At 36.9% G+C, this 24,914-nt stretch overlaps 1 protein-coding gene across 1 annotated transcript in view; it reads right to left on the bottom strand.

The window, feature by feature from the left end:
- The window catches only part of RIMS1 (regulating synaptic membrane exocytosis 1), a 487,006-nt gene that overhangs the window by 208,594 nt on the left and 253,498 nt on the right, over nt 1-24,914 (bottom strand). Inside the window, exons 4-5 of the mRNA XM_049652868.1 lie at nt 16,320-16,660; nt 12,048-12,913 (exon numbers count right to left, since the gene is read on the bottom strand). Coding sequence (XP_049508825.1) covers nt 12,048-12,913; nt 16,320-16,660 — 1,207 coding nt within the window. The remainder of the gene's footprint in view (nt 1-12,047; nt 12,914-16,319; nt 16,661-24,914) is intronic.

Raw genomic sequence — 24,914 nt, 5'->3', positions numbered from 1 at the left:
CAATGTATGAAGAAGAATGATATACAAGGTAATATCTGGACTTCCAATATGGCAGTTGGCATCAAGAAAGTCAGTATCCAGAGGTCCAGCTTCTAATTTCTGGCCAGGAAACGGTGAGGGCAAGGCAATGTTTTAGTTCTAGAGGGACTTGGGTAGCAGAACTGGATCCACGGACAAAACCAAAACATGGCAAAAATCTGGTGCCTGGTCTCAGGAACAGATTAGAAGCCAGGCTGCTGGGGCTGGGTCTAGACTGCAGACAGAACAAGTGGTTAAATTGTGAATGCTAATCCTCAGAGGGTCTGGCTGGAGCTGGGGACAAATTGAGTTCCAAGCTCTTCCAATTACAAAGAGAAAATGGCTTCGGGGACAGGAAATCAGGCAGGCCTCAACACCCATAATGTCTCCTTCCCTGTTCAATAGCTTCTGAATTCTCTCCCAGGTCTAAGATTTTGTTATTTTGTTAAATTGAACCAAAAGTAAGGACAACCTTCTCATTCACTGGATAAAATGGGTCAAAAACACTGCAGTATGATTCTGCATTTTAAAAGGGTACTGAAGAACAATTTACTGAGAGATAAAATAGTGGCACTAAAATCTTCAATATCAAATCTTTTTGTAAATGTATTTTGAAGCATAAATGTTTCCCCTGAAAATGACCTTTACTTATGAATCTTTTAAAACATTCTATGTTAAAATTGTAAGCATATATTACACATAAAATTTGTATGATTATTTTTGAAAATGTGGCCCAGATTTTAATTTAGTTTCTCCTGATTCAAGAATAGGAATATCTTTAAGATGTAACTAAATGACTAATATTTCCAGCTATGGATTAATTTAGGAGAAATATTATTGGGTATAATCATGTTAGATTTACAGGCTTAATTTCTTTCCTTTTTATAGGATTTCCTTTTAATCACAACTCTTGTTTTGGAATCAAGGAGATTTTTTAGTAGTTATATATTAGGCGGAAATTGTAGCTCTGAAAAAGCCAGCTTTTCACCATGACGATTTCCAAAATTTGCTTAACACATATTCTTAGAATTAGCTCAGACCACACACATACATATACGCACACACACAGGGAGTTATTTGTGTCCTCTCAATTTCTTCCTAAGATTTAAATTGCACAGATGATTAAAACTGCTAATGTCCATTCCATATTCACTGTAAGAAGAAATCAGTTCTCAGAATCCCTCTAAGGCATTTAAACGGTAGCATCTAACACCCTAAATCATGCCTCTCTCAGTAGTTGAAAGGGAGAAAGAAACATCTTTCCCTCACCAATACCAGACAGTAGTCTCCCTTCTCTTTTGTGTATATTCTCATCTCTGTTCTTTATAATATTAACAAAAACCAGGCCAGGTAAAACTGTTGGGCTTTGGTGCTAAATGTCAACCTGTCCAACTGCTGGTCCTACAGTATTTTCTCTTGTCTGTATAGATCAAGAGTGTAAATTAAATAAAAAGCTAGAGAAAGTACTTGGTTGAAAGTTAAGAAGTGCAGGCAGAGGTCTATAAAAGTGTGTTCATCAGCCTCTGTGTGAATGGGCTAAGCAGAAGTACATAAAATGAAACAGGACAAAAGAAATGAGGTGGGCTCTTGTGAGAGAGTCACTATGGGCAGGGGCTATATTCTAATCATATATTCCAAAGCCTGGTAAGTGCCTGTCATACACTAGGAACTCAATGAAATACTATGTAGAAAAGGTAAAAGAGAAGCCAATGCTGTTATAATTCTACATGGATCCATTGCTGTTTTGAGGTTCTAGTGGCAAAAATGCCAGTTATAAAAGACCCAGAAGATACCAAAACTGGTTATTTACAACTTAATGAAGGGGACACTAGATACCAGTTTTTTTTTATGTATTCCTATTCATGCACATGATGAAAATTAAAATAAATATGGGCCTGATATGTAGTTACAATAATTCATTTCCCCTCACATCCTGTTCACACTATTATTCCACTTCTCAAACTTATTTTTAAATATTTATTTTCTTAGTTCTTCTAATGGAAAGTACTCTAATTTTTAAAAAATAAATTGCCTCTGTATGTTGACAGCCTTATTGAAGATATTATCCACTGGTTTCTAATTTTAAGATAATATTTATGGTTAAAACTGATTAGGGATGTTATGGGGCGCCTGGGTGGCTCAGCTGGTTGAGCATCTGACTTCAGCTCAGGTCATGATCTTGCTGTCCGTGAGTTCAAGCCCCGAGTCGGGCTCTGTGCTGACAGCTCGGAGCCTAGAGCCTGTTTCAGATTCTGTGTCTCCCTCTCTTTCTGCCCCTCCCCCACTCATGTTCTTTCTCTCATTCTCTGTCAAAAATAAATAAACATTAAAAAAATTTAAAAAACTGATTAGAGACGTTAGCTCACTTTTTTACATCCTTTGCTTTCACAAACCAATTTCTCCTATTATACTTCCATATTTAAATATACAAAATCTGGGGTGCCTGGGTGGCTTAGTCAGTTAAGCATCTGACTCTTGATCTTGACTCAGGTCATGATCTCATGGTTCATGGGATTGAGCCCCACATCGCGCTCTGCACTGACAGTGTGGAGCCTGCTTAGGATTCTCTCTTCCTCACTCTCTGCCCCTCCCCTGGTCACTTGCTCTCTCTCTCAAAATAAATAAATAAACACTTAAAAAATACACATGTATACATAATCCTGTATTTCTTGTCCTAAAATTTCAACAAGCTATTTTAACTTTTGACCATTTTAGATGAGAATATTCATGTGCTTACCTGCACTTCTTCCCTGCCCAAATCCTCTCACCCCCATATTGGCCCGTTTTACCTTTATTTTGACATGGACAAAATATTTATATTCAATTATGTAAACATATATAAGTATTAAATGAGCAAGGGAGTTATTCTAAAACCTGAAAAACAGTAAGTGGCACTTACAATATTATTACATATAAATATTCCAGAACCAAGCAAAAATGATATGCAAAAATTAAATTTCCTTTTCTAGGGATGAACTGCCAGGCTTCTTGTTCACTCAGAGAAAAATGTGCCTAGGCTAATAGTTGAATGGGCTATTTCAATTAATAAAATAATGTCACACTTTTGTTTGCCTCGTATTTGAAACTTGATTTTCCTTAATAGTGGTTGTTTTTGTTTTTGTTTTCTCAGTGTTCCTTTTTATTGTTGAAAAAAAAGAGACAGCCTTTCCTTATTCAGTCAATAATGCCATGTAATTCATTAGTCATTGGATATTTCTTAGAATCCATGACATTCTTCTTAACAAAGATTTTCTTCTTGGAACTTCCTGGAAGTGATTTCCAGTTTTAATTTGTACATATTGCTTTCTGCACATAATGTCATTCAGGGATTTCTTTGCACTGGATTCTTGATTCAGTTTTTCTTGTTTCCCATTTGTCCCACTTTCTTGATTATTATTCTGTTTTCTTGAGTGATACATCTTTAAATAATTTTCTCGGAAGGAGACTACAAAGTAGGTTTTCTGAGAACCTGGAGTTGATTGAGGGTTTAGATGTACACAGAACTGTATTTCAAAATGGTTTTGTTCTTCCATACTTGAGAAACATTGAACAACTGTAGTCTGGAATCCACTGCTAATAGGAAGTGTAAGGGCAGTCTAACTCTTCTTGTGTATATGAGCTGGTTTATTTTAACTTCCAAAAGCTTATAGATATTTTCCCTTTTTCCTTCGCATCTTTAATGTTGTTGAACTTCCTCCTATGTTTCAAATTATGATCTCTGGGCTCATCCTCTGGGCTCCAATATATTTCCTCATGGGTCAGTTTCACATTTACCTCTTTTGGACCAAAAAGAGTTTATAGCCTTTACAATAGCTTTTATTTTAATGTATCAGATAAGATTATTTTACTTCCTGGTTAGGATAATTAACTCATACCTGAGGCAAGTTTGTGATCCTGAGTCCAATCATATAGTCTTATATTTTGTCAAGTATTTGTGCCCAAGTGCTTTAGTGTTATGGGTTTTGGTAGCCACAGCTTTCTTTTTAAGCTTGGTTAATAACTTTAACTTTTCAAAAAATATTTTACACAGAGTATATCTGTGTGTTTGGGTGGGGAAGTTGCCCTGGGGATGGGGCTTAGACATTTCAGAATGTATCAAAGGTAACCAGGAATGTAGCATTTTGTACTATGTTTTTTGCTCTTGAATTACTTCTTACTTCTAAGGTCTACTTGTTTATCTTGATCTTTTCTAGTGCCTCTTGCTGGCGTTCTTCATAGTTTGTAGCCTTTGTTGTTCATTCATATTTAAGATTGAGTACTGGCTGCACCACTAGGTATTTACCCAAAGGATACAAAAATACTGATTCAAAGGAATATATGCACCTTGATGTTTATAGCAGCATTATCAACAACAGCCAAATTATGGAAAGAGCCCGAATGTCAATCGAATGATGAATAAAGAAATTGTGGTGTATATATACAATGGAATATTACTCAGCCCCCCAAAAGAAGAAATCTTAACATTTACAATGACATGGATGGTCCTAGAGAGTATTATGCTAAGAGAAGTCAGTCAGAGAAAGACAAATACCATATATGATTTCATTTATATGTGGAATTTAAGAAATATAACAGACGAACATGGGGGGAAAGAGAGGCAAAGCATAAAACAGACTCTTAACTACAGAGAACGAACTGAGGGTTTCTGGAGGGGAGGTGGGCAGGGGGATCGGTTAAATGATGGGTATTAAGGAGGGCACTTGTGATGACATTGGATGTTGTATGTAAGTGAGAAATCACTCAATTCTATACGTGAAACTAATTTTACACTATGTTAACTAAATAGAATTTAAATAAAAACTTGTAGGGGTGCCTGGGTATCTCAGTTAGTTAAGAGTTTGACTCTGGATTTCAGCTCAGGTCATGATTTCAGTTTGGGAGATTGAGTCCATGTAGGGCTCTGTGCTGACAGTGCAGAGCTTGCTTAAGTTTCTCTCTCTCTCTCTCTCTCAAAATAAATAAATAAACATGAAAAAAAAAAGAATTTAAATAAAAACTTGAAAAAGAAAAAAAAATTGAGTACTGGCTGGATTTCTGTGTGTAGCTGGTATGAATTTCCATGTAAGTCTTCTTATCAATGCCATTCAAATGGACACTAACAGTGTCTCTAACATCTGTGAATGAATGTTCGAGAGCTAATAACCTTCACTTTAGGGTAAACAATGTGTGCAACTCAGCATTAAGCTATAAAGGTGGGGGTGCAACAACCCCAATATCTGAGTTTTGCTCAGGCAGTCCACTGGACTTTTTTCTTGATTTCTATCTAGGGATTAAACGTGGGGTAGCTTTTGTTGTATACAAGGAAGTAAAGAGGAGAAGGGAACAGTAAGGAGAATAAACAGCTACTCTGTCAACATATGTTGAATGAATCTGCCAGTCTAAAGCTTTCCTTCTCACTTCCTGCTCTAAGGAACCTAGTATCTGAGCCGTAAGTCTCTGTAAGGCACTTCACAGCAAACAGTCTTCTCCACCACCACATCCTCTTGTTCACTTGGAAACCTCTTATGCCCAAAAATAGGCTACTTTCTTCTTTCCATCTTCTCAAGAACATCTCATGTGCTCATAGCTCACTTCCTTTTTCTTCACTTTTGTGGGATCTCATGGGATAAGAAAAATAAATGCTTAAGTTTGGGCAGCCATTTGAAGAGGAACCTCTTTTAAAGTTGCATTTGTTTTAAAGTTATAATTTTTTTTAAATGTAGACAAATTCTTACCACAGAACCTGATTTTATCTTGGTGCATCCTATCTCTCTATAAACTTTCCAATCAGAGTCTTCTGAATAGCCAATAAAAAATGTCATGAGGGCAGAAACGATGGCTATGTATATGTGCGTATTTATTTACTTAGCCACTGTACCTCTAGAACCTAGCACAGTATGCCTGGAATGCAGTAGGTTCTTATAGATACTTTGTTTAGTATCATGTGTATCATCCAATATTCATGTAATACTACATATAAATTAATACATAAATAAATCTGACCAAGTTATTTAATTGCAAGCCCTCTTAAGACTATCAAAAGGATATAAAATGCATTCTTCGCTGTCAAAAAAACATAAGTAAATCAATAACTTCTGGCCAGAATTAAAAGCTCTGTGAGCAGCAGGCACTGTATTGCTGGAGGTAAAAGAGGATACTCCCAATATTTTTAGTTTAATGATTAAAGAATAACATAGAGAACTACATTTTCATTTACAGAATTTAGTACCTGATTTTTGCAAAGGTTCCAATTCTTTTTCCTTATTCTTCAATGATTAAATTGCTATGTACCTAAACTTAATAGTCAATAATTCATAACACCTAAAACCTATGCTCTGGTCCCTGGAAACTGTCTTTGTCTTTAGGTGGAAAATTCATACCTGTAATTAAAGATACATAGCCTTATTTGATACCATTGCAGGTATCATTTCTTAGAATAAACCAGATATCACATACCCCTAAAAGGACTGATAAATACTACCCAGCAGTAATAGCTACAAACAAACCAATAAGCCCTTATTATACAAATTGACCTCAGAAGCCATTCACGGAGTACTTTCAAAGTTCACAGGCACAATCAATTTGTGTTGTATGTTCTGAGTTTATTCAAAGTCAGTAAGCAGAAGGGGATAAAAAAAGGAAATCCTGTTATCCAATGCCAGGCTCTTCTTCTAACTAGTTCTGTCTGAGGATTTATACTTTAAATTCCTTGTAAGTGTAAGTAGCTTACTCTCCTGATCAAGGCAGCAATACTTTTTTGTTTCTTCTCAGAACTGGTGCCATTTCTCTCCTCCACATTGGCACCATCTTTGTCTCTTTATTTCTCAAGCCTCTCTACTGAGTTCCTTGAGGAACAAAAAAAAATTTTTTTTAATGTTTATTTATTTTTGAGAAAGAGGGAGGGAGGGAGCAGGGGAGGGGCAGAGAGAGAGGGAGACACAGAATCCGAAGCAGGCTCCAGGCTCTGAGCTGTCAGCACAGAGCCCGACGTGGGGCTCGAACTCACAAACTGCAAGATGAATTTGCAGAACTTCACGAACCAGAGATGAAGTTGAACACTTAACCGACTGAGCCACCCAGGTGCCCAAGATCTTGAACCCAAGATTTTTGAACAGAGGAGCTGAAATAGTATTTAAAGTAAACAGTACTGGGGTGTCTGGGTGGCTCAGTTGGTTGGGTGTCCGACTTCAGCTCAGGTCATGATCTCACAGTTTGTGGGTTTGAGCCCTGCATCAGGCTCTGTGCTGACAGCTCAGAGCCTGCAGCCTGCTTCGGATTCTGTGTCTCCCTCTCTGTTCCTCCCCTGCTCACACTCTGTCTCTCTCTCTCTCCCAAAAATAAATAAACAGTAAAAATTTTTTTTTAAAAAAAGGAAACAGTATTAAAATGAGGGGCATGCTAGACCCCAGTGCATAGATTTTTGTGACTAAATATAAATGTGCAATCTTAAATACTGCTTTGTATTAAGAGTTTTGGACCTTCATAAGAGAGGTTCAGAGTCTCTGCATAGACAACAGACAACCCAGACCCCAGGGAGGTCCAGAGATAAAAAGCTGGTGGTCCTTGGGCTAGATGCAGCCAGTAAATGTGTCTGGCTGGCCCACAGCATGTTTGTAAACAATGTGAACCAATTCAAGAATCCAATTTCACATCAAAATGAAAGATGTGGAAATACAAAAACTTCATTCTTACTTTCATTTAGAACAGCTATCCCTTTAAAATGTATGAAAGCTTTCCAGTTTTCCTCCATTTGATATTTATTTATTTATTTATTTATTTATTTATTTATTTATTTAAGAGAGAGGGAGAGAGAGGGAGAGACAGAATGAGTGGGGTAGGGGCAGAGAGTGAGGGAGACAGAGAAACCCAAGCAGGTTATATAACCTTAGGATAAAGCCTGATGCAGGGCTTGATCTCACAGTTCTTGGGATTGAGCCCCACATCAGGCTCTGGGCTAACAGTGCAGTGAGATCATGGCCTGAGCTGAAATCAAGAGTCAGACGTTCAACTGACTGAGCCACCCAGGTGCCTCTCTAGCAAAAAGTTTCTAAAATCCTTGGAATTTCCAAAGTGATGAAAGCCATAAAGGTATCTATCTTTTGTCAGGTTAAAGACGTGACTTTTGGACCACACCTAAGGATGGGTGCTGGTTGCTTGGAGAATCAATCATGTGATCGGCGGATTGAAACTTTATGTTCTAGCCCCCTGACTTCCTGACAGAGGAGTACTAGAAGTTGAACCAATTACCAATGGCCAATGATTTGATCAACCCTGCCTATGTAATAAAGCCTCCATAAAAATCCAAAAGTATTAGGTTGTGAGAGCTTCTAGGTAGGGAACATATGGAGGTGCTGGGAGAGTGGCATGCCTGGAGAGGGCATAGGAGCTCTGCACCCTTTCCCCAGAACTTGCTTTATGCATCTCTTGCAACTGGTTGTTCCTGAGTTCTATCATTTTATAATAAATCAATTATCTAGTATGTAAATGGGTTTCCTAAGTTCTGTGGGCTGTTCTAACAAATTAATCAAACCCATTAGGAAGTTGTGGGAACCTGTGATCTACAGCCAGTTGGTCAGAAGCATTGGTAACAGCCCGGGCTTATGACTGGCATCTGAAGTGAAGGTCAGTCTTTTGGGAATGAGATACTAACCTGTGGGATCTGATGCTATCTCTGGGTAGGTAATATCAGAATTGAATTAAGTTGAATTCTCAGACATCCTGCTGGCATACGAGAATTGCTTGTTGGTGTGGAAACTCACTCCGCTGCACACACACATATTGGAACTGAGACCAGAACCCAAAATAATGGGTTATAATTAAAATGCAATTTTAATTTCTGTCTCCCCCTGCCCTTTAAATTTTATTCCATGGGGATAATCTTCCTTTGACCCTGAAACTCACAACATGGCAGCCACTCTCCTAAGCAATCTCTTCCCAAATCATTCTTCTCACCCCATTAGATCCTATAAGACATAAATATAATTCTCACACCTTTTCTTTGCAGTTATATAAATGAATGATGCTCTCACACTCATTGTGACATTAAATATCTATGGAATAGGTAGCACGAGCAAAACCAAGACAGGAAGAATGCTAATTTAGTATCCTATTTTATATGCACCATCTCATCAAACCACTCAATAATAATACCACACAAATACTCTTAGCTCCATTGTGCCAATAAGAAAACTAGGACATATGAAAGTTAAGTAACTTGTGCAGAGTCACAGGATACTGCAGATTATCAGGGCCAGTTCCCTAGATCGTCCTTAGTAGACAATAGTGGGGTTTGGTAACAAAGGCATTAATAGCACAGAGAGCAGAATTTCTAATTCACTTTGAAATAGGAAAATTTCTATGCTACATTGATTCTAAAAAAAAGTATGCTCTTTATAGTTATTGTTTCATTTGGCAAACACTTAGTTGGGATTGGTTAAACTATTAGAATAAGACAACTATTTTGATTGGAGTGTATTTTCAAGACATTTATTGAAAACAGATTAATTATCAGAGAAAACAGAGTTGTCTGAATCAGATAAATACACATGTGATGGCCCTGTGTTCCCAGAAGAAGATATTTTACCTCAACTTCAGAAGTGTATATAGTCAACTAATGTCCCCAGAATGATAATGCCTAAGGAAGGAAGACAGTATGCAGAGGCAATAAGTTCCTCACATTACACCAATTCCATCCTTGCAATTACCCATGCCACTTGTCATTTTTTTCTTTCATAATCTGTTGGTATTGTGAGATTCAATTCTGACTGATTCTATGCCCATTGTGATTTAAAACACATACTCAGAAAAAGCTGATGTAGAGTTCTTTAAGAAATGGGAAAATATACATATACATATACATATACATATACATATACATATACATCCATTAAGAGCTATCTGCATGCCAAATAAGCACACCCAGTTACATTTTAATTTAACAATTTATTATTTCAGGGAAATAAAATATGTGCTCACAAAACAATATTCGGTCACAGAGGCAGCAAGAGTACACTCACCATGGGACTTTTAAAAAGACCATATAGACAGTATGCGTAAGTGTATGCATGTTGACTTCTAAGTCAAACATAAGTCATCAGAAAGTGTGCTAAAAAGCCAAATGATCCCATATACATAGAATATTTTAATTTCTGTCTCCCATTGCCCTTTAAATTTTATTTCATGGGGACAGTCTTCCCTTGACCCTGAAACTTAAAACATGGCATCCACATTCTGCTACATAATCTCTTCCAAAATCACTGTCCAAAAAACAGTTATTTTAACTTGAGATGCAATAATTATAATGCCAGAGTAAACTTTCTTAATTGTTCCCAAATACATATATCCATTCATCCATCCATCCACTCACCTATCTATTTACCTAGACACACAGATAAATAGATGGATACATGTGTTTATATATGTATATCTACATCTATACTTATATCTATCTACCTACCTACCTACCTATCTACGACAGAGAGAGAAAGGAGACAGAAGACATAGAAGGGGAGAGGACACAGCCATGCAGTTTGAAGATAGAGAAGATGAGGAGGTAAAGTTACTTTTTTATAAATTTATAATATTTAGCACATAATTTAGCAACTATAAAACAAGCCAAAAAACTGTAAAAATAGTCACCTCAAAATATAACTAAGAAGCACTACAAGGATGATTATCACCACCATCAAATTTAGGACTGTAGCCAATTTAAATCTGAGTGAACAGCAGCAGAATGATGTGAATCTTCAAAACAAATACATAATTTCAACATTAAACTGAAATATTTTCTAGACCAGCATTATGTTATCCAAAGGAACTTTCTGTGATGATTGCTCCTGAGCACTTGAACTGTGGCTTAGTGCGACTGGGGAACTGAATTTTTAAGTTTATTTAATTGTAATTAATGTAAATAGCTACATGTGACTATGGTATAGTACACAGTGCAGGACAAGACAGAAAAAAAAAAAAGTCAGCGTATCACACAACACTGTAAAATGTTTTGTAGGGGCTTCTGGGTGGTTCAGTCAATTAAGCAACCGACTCTTGATTTTGGCTCAGGTCATGATGTCACCAGTTGGTGAGTTCGAGCCTTGCATCAGGCTCTATGTTGACAACACAGAGCCTACTTGGGATTCTGGATCTCGTGCTCTCTGCCTCTCTCTCAAAATAAATAAGCATTAAAAAAATAGAGGTACATTTGGGGCACCTGGGTGGCCCAGTCAGTTAAGCATCCAATTTTGGCTCAGGTTATGATCTCACAGTTGGTGGGTTCGAGCCCCGTGTCGGGCTCTGTGCTGACAGCTCAGAGCCTGGAGCCTGCTTCAGATTCTGTGTCTCCCTCTCTCTCTGCCCCTCCCCTGCTCACGCTGTCTCTGTCTCTCAAAAAAAAATAAATGTTAAGTAAATAAATAAAAATAAATAAATAAATAAATAAAGAGGTACATTCCCCTTTATCAGGAATAGTTATGGTTTTCTAGAAAAGAAGCTTTCCCCCCAGACAAATCACCCAGAAATAATAAATTAAAAACACAAGACTGCACACTGAATTTCCCAGAATGACAAGAACACAAGTCATTAAGAACTCTTATAACCCAAATTTGAAGCGTGTGATTATGTTTCAAAATCCTACCAAAAAGAAACAAAGGAAGCGAGCAAGCTAAAACCTTCTATTCTATTCCCTGTGAAGCTATGTCTGTGAGCACTCCAAGTCGCACTTTCCCCTCCACTTCTATGGAAATATGGAGCTATAACTGACATACAACTCCGTATTAAGTTTAAGGTACACCACATGATTTCACATACATAATGCCAAACGATTACCAAAATAAGTATAGTTAGCATCTATCTACTCATCTAGCTAGAATTTTTGTTTTTCCCTCCTGATGAGTTTGGAATCTAGTCTCAGCAACTTTCTAACATACCATACAGCAGTGTTAACTACAGGCATTACCATGCAGGTTTCAAGGCACTTGAAACTTTTTACCCCTGCACACGCGCGCCTCTGAGCCCCAAACACTTCCGTGCTCGTGGTCCACGCGGCCAGCCCTTACCTTTCTCGCTGACGCTCTCGCTCTCCAGCTCCACGTCCTCGCAGCTGGTGTACTCCGGCGTGGATACGCCCTCCTCCTCGGAGCTGCTCACGGACATCTGCCGCTTCTTGCCGCCTCTCTTGGACCGGTGTGGCTTTGGCGGGGAAGGCCGCACGGACTCCGACTGATCAGAACTCAAAGAGTCGTTCCGCAGCATAGTCTCCACCTTCTCGCGCTTGGACTTCCTGATGAGGACGGCCGAGCTGGGGTCCAGGCGGCTCTGTTTCCTGAGGGGCTCCTGGGCTTTGGGCTCCAGGACTTCTGCGGGGACTGGCCCATGCCTGGGTGCCGGCGGGCTGTGGTTCGCCAGCTGCTTGGCGCCCGGCGTCCTGACTTCCCCAGTCCTCTCGGCAGAGTAGGCCCGCGGCGACTCCGGCGGCGAAGCCCTGGCGGGGGGCGGTGCGCGCTTGCCGGCCTTGGCGTCGGGGGGCGCAGCTCCTGCCTCAGTGCGCGGGAGCGCCACGTCGCTGTGGCGCCGCTCGTGCCTCGCGCGAGACACCCGGGCGTGCATGCGCATCTGCTGCTCCTCCGGCGGCGGTTTCACCGGGTACCGCGCCAGGTTCGGATCGCTGCGGTACCGGGTCTGGTACTCCTCCTCTTTCCTTTGCTTCTCATCGTCCACCGCTTTGCGATCCTCTCGTTTTTCCGGCACATCTGGGTAGTCCTGTGACCGTCCTTTCTCAAGCCGTCGACTTTCCCGCCTTTCTTTCCGCTCGCGTTCTTCCACGGCCCCCTCTCCCGGCTGCACTGAGGACTTGGGCACGCGTTTCCGCTCGCTCTTCTGGGCTCCTTTGCCATTCTGCTCAGAGAGCCCTGGAGTCTTCTTCCTGTGATACACAAAGGAACGTCAAGAAGAAAAGCAATGTGTAAAGCTAAAAGTAAAGCTAAAAATGAAGACCAGATTATTCGTTATAACCCGATGTCTAATTAAACGATTTGATAAAGAACTACATTAAACCTGTGTATCTGATTAGCTTTCTAACTAAAGCTCCTTTATATTACAGCAGCCTAAGGAACTTTAAAAGTTGTTTTCACATTTAAAATTCCCTATAAATTAACTAGATTAATTAAAACCACCAATAAATTAATAAATGAACACGTTTTATGCTAACTTCTGCTTGTGAATGAAAGACTTAAAAATGTTTTAGATGAAAACTAAAATATGTAAAATATAGTAGCAAAAGAATACACATATCAGTTCAATTCTAAATATATATACTTGATATACATCTAGACAATACATTATCTGCAATCTTTTATTATAATAGAAGCTTTTGAAGAAATGTAAATACAAGTATGCCCATTTCAAAAATCAAATCTAGTAGCACTTCTTTAATAGTAGAAAAAGGTAATTTTAACAAGCTTATGTGCACCCAAACACTTAAGGGAGATGGTTAGGAAAGAAAATGACCGAACTTTAGCCTTCATTTTACCTTCCTTGGGCAATAGAAATATTGAAATGTTTCAAATTATTATTCAGTTTTCCTCCTTCTCTTCCCCTCTTCCTTTCCATCTCCCTCATTTTAGAACACAGTCCACAAAACAAAAAACAAAAAAACCACCAAAATAAAAACAAACAAAAATGGTTTTGTTTCTACTCTTCTCTCCATCCCATTTAAGGTACTGCAAAGATGAAAGGAAAGGAGTTTGGCGACCTTTGAATCTTGTAGCTATATCATTCATTTTCCCTTTCAGTCCTTTCTTGTACACTGGAGTGCACCTAATTTTGGAAAGTTCCAGCAACTATACCAGAATTTATCAAAAGTAAGGGCCTTGTCTAAGCACCCTGACACTATACAATATACCATGCAATTAAAGTGGGAACAACCTAAGCCTTCTTTTTTTTGAAACCCTGAGGCCCATAGAAGGCTTTCCAGAGGAAACATTTTTTTATTTCAAGTCCAAAAGCCGACATCATGCATAAAAATAAAAAAATAAAAAAAACAATACGAGAAAAAGGGCAATTTCTAATGTGGGTCACCAAAGTAGTATTTACTACGATATGCTGTGGGGTCAGTTTGAGGAGGGGCTAGTACTAGTAGTAGTAGTAGTAATAGTAGTAGTAGTAGAAAGAGTAAAGGGTTTCAAATGACATAGGTAAGCAAGATAGCATGGCAAATTCTGCTGAAGACGTTTAGTGCACATTGTTCTTTTGAAGCAAAAGAGATTGTTGTAAGAGGGAGGAATTGCAAGGGTGCCACTGCAGGTTTACAACGTAAGGAGTCTAATAGGAACATGTATTAATTATCAAATACAGTTTTCATACAAGTGTGATGATTGCACTACAGATATTTAGTAGCTCATTAAGGCATCGCTGATCTTGTTAGAAGTTTATATTGAATAAATTTTTCCTTGAAAAGCTGATAAATAATGCTTACCTTGCAAAGTTCACATGAGCATTAAAGGAGAGGCCATCTGTGAAAGTGCTTTATGGAGAGTGCTTTATATGAAGTGTCATACAAACGAAAGATGTTCTGCAGTCTCTCTGATTTTTGCTTCCCCGAGTATGCGTTTCCCCACCTCTACCTCTAATTATTCCATTTCCACTAACTCCTGATGAAGAATTCTTCAGTAATTTTAAACAGACTGCCTGCCATTCTTTTGGTCTCCTTATCTCCCTGAAGTTGCCACCCATCTCTTCTTTTCCTTCCATACCCTCAACATCCTCACTATTTTCTTATGTAGTCACATCATCACAAGTAATTTATATAATCAGCAGTAGCATTTGTCTCTATAAATCTTCAAATTTAATTTAAAAGTTTAAAACAAAAAGTTGGTTCTTATTCTTGAATTCTTTGTAGTTTTTTGTTTGTTGTTTTTTTTTTTGTTTTGTTTTGTTTTTTTACCATATGTCAAAAACAGGATTCATATTTTCCTTTTAGAAACTTTAGAGCTCCAAATTCTCTTATTTACAGGTATCATTTTCTGACCAATCCCAAATTGCATCTCCAATATTTTTGTCTCTTCTTAACCCACGATAGTCTGTCACCAAAAGCTATCCATTATACCTTCACTGAAGTATCTCTAGTGTCCTTTGCGTGTTCTCTCTGTATAGCTCAGGTGCATCCATTCTCTCTTTCTGAAATGTCCTCTCCTTCCTGTCTGCCTACCCTACAACTCCTGGGTATCCTGGAAGGCTTAATTCAGAAGGCACCTTCTCTTTCCTGTGACTCCCAAAGTACTATGTGTCTTCTAGATCCCAATGTATCTTCTAGCTTTGATCAAATAAGCTTTCTGGTACAGTTAATTGCTCAAGTGTCTGTCTCCTCTAGGATAGACTGTGGTAATTTCCCTGGGATCTGTCAGAAAAGGGACCATGTCCTAATCATCTTTATACTCCGGTTCCTAGCACAGTGTTTGCTTATAGTATACACATGGCTACTGGATTAATAACTACATTCAATGAATGTGAGATGCTCCAAACTACCAATCTCATGATGAACAGGGCTATGTCCTCCTTGTTAACATGGTCTCCCAGTGTGTAGCATCCTGTCTCATCTTAAATGCATTGTTTGAATGAAGGAATGAATCAATTAAAGTAAGTTATCTGATCATGTTAGCCCATGCTTAAAACCCTCAGTAGCTTTCCATTATTCCTAGGGTAAAATGTAACTTGGCCAATAGGCCCAGTATGACTTGGTCCCTGATACCTAACCAGCCACCTCTCCCCCACTCTACCATGCCCTCCCCTTCTGCTACTCACATTCCTGGCAGTGGGCATCCTTTAGGTTCTCTCATGAGAACTTGTTTCTTCAGGCCACATGCCTGTGCATATACCTGGAGTACTCATTCCATTCTTTACCTGGTTAATTCCTAGTCACTTGTCAGAGCTCAGCATAAAAGAAATGTCCTCCAAAAAGACTTTGCTAATATACCTGTGCATCCTCCACTGTGTCAGGTCATAGTCTCTCAGAGCACACTTTCAAATTAAAGTGCTAGTTTTATAAGTAAATAAATGATCTAAGACCTTTTCTGAATTCAAGGTTGGAAGTTAGTGACTTGTTTACATCCGTGCATGTTAGGAAAGAAAAGCTTTTCAATAAAGGTCTCCTAAGGAACGACACATTCTAGAGGTAAACAAAGCACCTCAGGGCTGTTGTTACCTTCCAAGTGGGGCCTGAGAAGTACTACCTCCAAATATTCCTCTTAATAGCAGTTAAATTCCTGAAAATAGGTTTGCTCTCAATATAAAATCTTGTCTTTTGCTTACAGGGTTAATGAACTATTTATTACCTCTCTCTTGGAGGTTCACTTCTAGACCTCGATGAAACCTGCTTCTGTTCGGGCCCAAGGGCTTGCTGTGAGGACTCCGCCCCTTTGCTCCTGTCTGGCTGTGCGCTGGGAGGCGCTGTGTCCTGGGAGGAGGCAGCTGCTGTGCTCAGGGGTGTCTGAGACCGTGATCTTTCTTGGAGCCGTGCTTTCTTTTCTCTTGGTACCTCAGAACCAGCACCTGTAGCTGTATCACTTAGGGTTCCATCCTGACTTGGCTGCTGAGGGCCACTTCCAAAGAACCATGCCCCAGATTTGGTTAAGATTTCTTGTTGCTTTCGACATAAATTGCATACCCACATAACCTATTTGAAGAAGAGAGAACAATATAAATTTTCTATGCCATTTGGAAATGATGTATGTTTATCACATTAAAATATCTTTTAAGGAAAAGAATGGTTGTAATCTTTATACTTATCCTTGCAAATTTCTTGTGAAAATGATCCTTGCACAAGTTAAGTACATGAATGCCTAGAGAGGCACCCACCTGAAACCAAAGCACCTCTAGGTTTCCAGAGTAGGGTTTTTTTCTTGGTGTTCTTAACCACGTGATTCTGACTTTCCTTTTACCATGTATCCCTCACGTTTTATATGACTGACTCTGAAATTTCATTTAAAATATCTGTTAGTAAAAATGTTCTAAGCAGGGTAGTTGATTGATTAGAAAAATGCAAGGAGCTATAGAATTAATATTTATGTACATGAACCTCAATGTCTTGAAGGAGTTAGAAAATAGGTCTTCTCAAACTTTATGCATTATTAAAGTCAATATTAAAAGATATTCATAAGGAACAAACAATAAAAGGTAGGCACAAAAGGAAAGGTCAAGCTGTATATCTTCTCTAGTTTATTAGTAATAAACTAACCTCAGGTTGATATTATGCTATAAAAGTTTCCACACACATATTTACTAAAGCAGTAAATTTGGGGCTAGGTTTATTCATTTGTGACTACTCTGATATAGTTTCCACTAGAGGAGCTATTTTGGAACAGTCATTTAGCAACATATCCACTGATAAATTATAAGATGTATTACCACCTAAAATAAATCTACATATCAGCTCTCCTCTTGGTGACATTTAAAATTGAATGTAACAACGAGGACAACGATAGTAACAGAAGTAATGAATAACAATAGCAGCAAAACATAGTAGACACAGAGCCAAGATAGGTGCCTATGGCCCCATGAGCCTTCTTTTCAAATATCACCAGTACCTCTGCTTTGTGGTATAATTCCACCTCCCTGCCTCAGTTGCTTTCTTCTGAACACACTTCAGTTTTCCTTCGTACGAGAAACAGCACCCACAGGAAAGACTGTTCACCAAACTTCAGGCCCTTGTTTTCACAAATACTGATTCAGTCAACAATTACTCAAAAATATCACATAAGGGTGAATAAACTCCAGATACAGTAATTGAGAAACAGTTAACTGTTGACAGTCACCTATTAACAGGTAACTGTTAACAGTTAACTAACAGTTAACTATTAAGATAGTAAAAGACAAAGCCTTATTTAGTTGGCAAAAAGAAAATGTACCACTGAAAACATTTGAATGAATAGGAGAAAAACAACTGTAGTTATAAAATAAGATAAAATACAAGCTAAAGTGAGAACAAGAAAAAAAGGGAGAGAAGTTATATATTTTTAACAAGGAAGAGAGTATAGATGAACTGTTAAGAACTGCTGCTTTCCAAGAAAGAAAACTCAAATGAATTAATAATATAGGAAAAACTAAGACTTAGAGATGTTTACTCTAAAAAGCTCAAGATTGACAAAGCTTAATTCATTCCTCTACCGTTCCGCAGGTCATGAAATGAAACTAGATTCATAAAAGCAGTTAGTTGAATTCCCATATGCTAAGATGTTAAACAAGATACATAGTGCATTTCATAGGCCTTTAACAAAATAAAGGAAATATGGAACATATCTGTAATTTACAATGCTTCCCAAATAATACTATATTGTGCACAGTGTATCACAATATCTTTATGTCATGATAAGGTCCCTCAGAAGTTCTGATCAGTTGAACACAGTCTTATCAAGGATAACATTATAAGGGGCAATACCCCAAGGCCAGAACTCCATGCACAGTGACACTGATTCTCCTCTATCCAGACCCTGGAGGGGGACACTTCCTCATGAATTGCCTCTTCAGCTGACAAAATAGTAATGAGAAGGTCTGAAATTACGCAGTTCAAAGAGATTGGTAAGAATCTCAGACTATTTTGTATCACCTAAGTAGACAATAAATTTGTATTTACTACACTGTAAGCAAGTATTATTCATCATCAAAAGTAAGTTTTTTAAAAAAAATATTAAAGTATATTTAGGATAAACATAAATTTCCTTTAAAACCATACAGAAAACACAATAAAACATATAATTAAAATAAAAATTCCAAAATGAAGTTAAAAAAAAAAAAAGAGGCAGAAAGAAGCATTAAATATGGGTAAAAAGAAGGGTAAAGGAGACTCTTCACTTCTTTGTACATCTGAATATTTTCTAGAAAATAATCTTATTTTGATTGTTTCATATTTTTAGGTGTTATAAAAATGGGCCAATTAAAAGTAATCGCTAGATTTGGACAGGTTCCAAATCTTGAATATGTGCAGAATTGCCACAGGAGTAATAAAAGCAGACAAATTATGGTTGTTGCCAAATTATTATTATTAATATTAAATATTAAAAGTCATTTAATTTCATTTCATATTGATTCAAAAGTTTACAGCTAGTAAGTAGAAGCAACTACTTTAATATTTTCAAAATACTACTTATTCACTTAAGTCTGGATATTTCATTAATTTTGTCTATTTTTAAGAGGAAAAATAGCATTTAAGTCCAAATTTTTCCTATGTTTTATTTCCTTGTGTACACGTTTTAAAATTTGTATTTCAAAATTAATTGTAAGTGTGGTCAATCTATCCTCCAATCTGAAAGCAAAACTAACTATAAAAAAACAAAATATTTTTTTATTAAAATACTATCTTCCAATCTCTACCATTATATAAATTACTCTTGCCACAAAGCTCACTAATAAAAAAGAAACTGTTTATACAAGTTGTAAAGAAAATAGATGACAACACAGTGGAACATTTGTTATTGTACCTTTCAACGCAGTTCATGTCAAACATTTCGGTATGTTTAAAAATGAGCCAAACCGTTGCTAAGAAGCAACACAGTTATGTATGTTTACAAAGTCTCTTTTTGAATTTAGCATCAAGTATTATGTTTGCCTTCAACTATAGATAATACAAAAAAATGGGATAATAATCCAAAAGTGGAATGGGGAGCCTTTCTTGTTTTGTTTTGTTTTGTTTTTTAAGGACAAGATACAAATATTTCTACCAAAAAAAAAAAACACCCAATTTATTTAAAATACACACACACACACACACACACACACGTTTTTAAATTTAAAGACTGCACCATGCAGGATTATACCCTGATTAGGTACCCTGGGATGTGTTCCAAACTAATCTAAAGTCTGTGTAATACCTTATCTTAACAATTTACAGATGTTAAGCAACCAAACACAAACTTAAATGAAAGATTATTGTGATAGAATATGGCTTCTGAAACTCCATGCCATACATCATCAGAATTATGAAGAACATGGGAAAAATTTATTTTTAAAAATTTTCCTAAGTGTTTATTTTTGAGAAAGAGAGCACGAGTGGAGGAGGGGCATAATGAGAGAGAGACACACACACAGAATCCAAACAGGCTCCCAGGCTCTGAGCTGTCAGCACAGAGCCCCATGCAGGGCTCAAACTCATGAACTGGGGGATCATGACTTGAGCCGAAGTCGGATGCTTAACCGACTAAGCCAACCAGACACCCTTGGAAAATTTTATTCAGAACTCTTGCACTAATAGCATTTTAAATTCCATCTAGAGAATCCTTAAGAAATACAATAGACCATTTTATGGCAGAAAAATCATATTTGGATGTAAGAAATAGTTTACACATGAAATGTTACAGATCCAGACATACAGAGCAGAAGAAATGTGCCTTAGATTTATTTACTCTCAATGATATTACTAAGGTGATTAGTGATGACAGTGAGGTACAGAATTCCTATGTTAACACAATTGTCTTGTTTATAAAAATCTGGGGCACCTGGGTGGCTCAGTCAGTTAAGCCTCTGACTCTTGGTTTCAGCTCAGGTCATGATCTCAGAGTCCATGATTTCTGGTCCCACATTCGGCTCTGCACTGATGGCACAGAGCCTGCTTAGGATTCTCTGTCTCCCTGTCTTTCTGCCTCTCCCCTGCTCAATTTTTCTTTCTCTCTTTCTCTCTGTAACATGAAGAATAAATATAAGCATGAAGACTTTTTACAAAGATAAAATGTGAAATACTGAATCGTATTTAATACAGCATTCAAAAATAGTTATACTAACATTCTGAAAAACATGAAAAAGAAAACAGGAGATATTCAGCTTTATTATAGATGCTGCATTTTCTGAATATTTTTACTCATTTTCCTTACTTTCTCTATTCAGTGAAGGTACTCATGCTAGCAGAAACTGGGGACAAAATTATTAAGGTGATATTTCAACTTTTTTGACAATAGTAGATGAGACAGTAGAAAATAATTGATTACTAAGCAGGCGACAATGAGAGAGTTCTCTTTGGTACTTGTTTCAGAGTGCGCGTGCGTTTCTCCCAGTCTTTTGTTATTGCTGTTGCTATTTCATTAGTTTATTTTTTTTCCTTTTGGAAGTTTTATAAAATACATGAGCAGAGAAGTGAACTGATATATCTCAGGTTTTATAATAAGGTCCCTCTAATTGCTGTGTTAAGTTGAGCATAAAATGTAGGGAATCCATTGTGGAATTTTTGTGAACTGAATTCTAATACTGGTATTTTTATTCTCTTTTGGTTCCTCTTTAGCAGATACATTTCCCTATCCCTTTAGGTTATCTATTTGTGTAATTTTGTTGGATATGCATTTCTTTTTATATATAGCAAAAGCCTTAACTATTTTTTTAATTCAGCCCAAGAATCTTTGTGTTTTAGTAGCATCCAAACACACACCAATCCTTACTTTATATTTCCTGACTGACATGATAATATAAGATGTTCCCCTATTCATGGAAAGTAAATGCTCACACCCGCACTCTGGATACCACCCCTCTTGCCCAGTGAGGATTTCACTCCATCACTGACCCCTTCATTTTCCTGTGTCTTCAACCTTGCCTTCTCTATTTCTCCTTTCCTCTTGGCATATAACTATTAAAGAATTTAGAATAATCAAAACTTTTTTGTCTTTGACCTGTTCTCTCTCTAGCCACTGATTTTTCTCTAAAAATCTTTAAAATCAAGCTACCTGTTAATGTAACCTAAATTAATACTCTCTCCACTTTGTTACATCCCTTTTATTTCTCAGTAATCTGACTCCAGTCTCTAAAGCTGTATTTAATTATCTTTCACAGACATTAGTGATTTCTTCCATGGTGCTAATTTCACATATAGACACTTTCTCACCTTTTTCCTATAGAGTGTATGTAATTTAAGACTACCTTCTTTATTTGGTTTCTGGATATTAATGATAATTTTCTGTTCTCGTCTACATCCTACTTGCATCACCTCTTCTTGTATACCTTGCTAAAAATCTTCCTTCTTCACTCTTACTAAATGTTAAGGTCACACAGAGCTCCATTTCTGCTCTTCTGCATTTCTTATTCCAATAGATTCCATGTGAGATGGAAACAGGACTTCTATTTTTTTAATCACAACCCTTTCTGAAAAATATTTTTCAGAAAGTTTATACGATAAATTAGTATTTGTTTAATAAATTAAATTGGTGATTACTATACTGTATGACCACCCACACAGCAAATCAAGCAATTAATGTGAGTGATCCTAACCTACCCTCTCCCTAATGCTTCTTCCAATAATAACTCTGATTCCTGAATACGATGACTCAAATTTGCTTCCTCTTACCTATTCCCACTGTACTGACTAATCTGAGGTCATGATCTCTTTCTATCAAGATTTCTATAACTGATAGCCTAATAGATTTTCTTCTTCCTTTTATTGGCCCTGCAATAAATCCTCCATACCTTTTCACATCTTCCAAAATTTAAATTTGACAAAATCACTCCCTGTATTCAAGATATCATCATAACTCTTGTTTAGCATACTATGGTTCTTTCTTATGTTTTCAACCTCATCAGCAGCATTCCATTCTCCAGTTTTCTACACTCCATTCTCCAGTTTTCTGAACATTGTGCAGTTCCTAGAATTTGTTCCAGATGTTTATAGCTATATGACCTCATTTAAAGGTTCACCCCATATCCAAATGGATTTATACATTTTATAACATCTTCATTTTTCACACATATTTATTGATAAGGTAAAATTTTCATATGTATCTTATCTCCCAGAGTTATACATTATGAAGAAAACTAATAAGATTATTTTGTGTTCAGCATAGTATTCCTAAAACTTGATATCTTATTTTTCTACTTTTAATGGCATAAACTCCTAAATTAAATAATGAAATAGGGACCCCTGGGTGGCTCAGTCAGTGAAGCATCTGACTTTGGCTCAGGTCATAATCCCATGGCTTGTGGGTTCATGCCCATGTCAGGCGTCCTTGCACTCACAGTGCGGAGCCTGCTTGGGATTCTCTCTCCCTCTCTCTGTCTCTGTCTCTCTCTCTCAAAATAAATAAATAAACATTAAAAAATAATGAAAACACAAAGTGTTATTTGCTCTTATTCTGTTATGCTGGGATACCAAACACTATAATATACTACACAACTGCAGAATTTAGACTGATAAAGATCATTACTGTATAATACCTACAGTGTATTTATATCTATCCCTGAAGTGAATTATTACAGAAAGAGCATAACAAATGTTTTTATGTTGAAATGTTCTAAAACTACATGGTCTACAATAGTGAATAAGCCAACATACTTAAAAACCATAAGAGACTCTTGACTATAGAGAACTGAGGGTTGCTGGTGGAGAGGTGGGTGGGGGATGGGCTAAGTGGGTGATACATATGAAGGAGGACACTCGTTGTGGTAAGCACTGGGTGTTATGTGTAAGTAATGAATCACTAAATTCTACTCCTGAAACTAATATTACACTATATGTTAACTAACTAGAATTTAAATAAAAATTTGAAATAAACAAAAAAGATTTAAAAAAACACATGTATAGCCTTTATGGTTTAAAAACATTTTATTCTGGCTTGTAAGTTTTGGGTAGTACCACAGTAGTAGCCCAGAAATAAGTATAGATAGATCTTTGAATCTTTATCCAGATTCTAAACTGCTCTTGTTTAAGGTAAGACTCTAGAATGCCTGACAGTGAATCGCTATTGGGACCATTAAGCTGAAGAAATAATTCAAATACATTTTCTTTTCAAGTCAAATGGAATAACCACCAGGATAGATCACAGGCAGCCCATTAAAAAAAAATCTCAATACATTTAGAGAACTGTTATCACACAGCATATATTCTCTGATCAGTATTTAATAAAATTATGAGGCAGTTGGGTGGCTCAATCAGTTAAGTGTCCACCTTTTGATTTTGGCTCAGGTCATGATCCCATGGTTCATGAGACTGAGCCCCACACTGGGGATTCTCTATCTCCCCCTCTTTCCTACCCTCCCCCAGTGACACTCTCTTTCTCTCTCTCAAAATAAATAAATAAAACTTTTAAAAAGTTAGCATTTAAAAACTTAATAAAGTTAGACAATAACTCAAAATTCTGGAAATAGCATAATTTTGGAAATAAAGCGACACATATCTAAATGTGACAAGGCCAAAAATATCACAAGAGACATTAAAATAAGTATGGATCTGAATAATACTAAAAATATAACCTATCAAAACTTGTAAGATGCACCGAAAACACATCTTAGAGAGAAAACTTAACATTAAATACTCTATTGCAAAAGAAACAATTATAAAATCAATGATCTAAGTTTCTACCTTAAGAATAAAAATGAATGAATTAATTAACACAAATAAATATAGGGTAAAGAAGAAAATAATAAAAATGAAAGTGGAAACCAATAAAGTATAAAATTTGAAAATCAATAACCTAAAGAAAATCAGTAAAATAAAAACATATGGCTCTTGCAAGGGATTAATAAAATTGATGAACATCTCCTTGACTGATCAAGAAAAACCATAGAGAATAAAACTACCAAAAGGGAGGGCATCATTAAGGACCCGGAATTAATTAAAAAGATAAACACTGGAATATTATTAACAATTTTATGCCAATAAATTAATTAACATGGATCAAATAAATTCCATAAGAATGTCAAATTAGCAAAATGGACACAAAAAGAAATAGAAAACCTGAATATTCCTGTAACTAGTATAGAAGTTGAATTCATAATTAAAAGACAACTTACAATTAAAATGCCAGAACCAACTATCTTCACTAGAAAATTATTTTTAACATATTTGAAGAGTAAATTATATCAATCTTACAAAAGCATTTTTTTTTTAATTTTTTTTTTTCAACGTTTTTTATTTATTTTTGGGACAGAGAGAGACAGAGCATGAACGGGGGAGGGGCAGAGAG

Source organism: Panthera uncia (genome assembly GCF_023721935.1).
Source record: "Panthera uncia isolate 11264 chromosome B2 unlocalized genomic scaffold, Puncia_PCG_1.0 HiC_scaffold_24, whole genome shotgun sequence".
Lineage (NCBI taxonomy): Eukaryota > Metazoa > Chordata > Mammalia > Carnivora > Felidae > Panthera > Panthera uncia.
The sequence above is the reverse complement of the archived record's forward strand: the minus strand, read 5'-3'. Positions and strand labels throughout refer to the sequence as shown.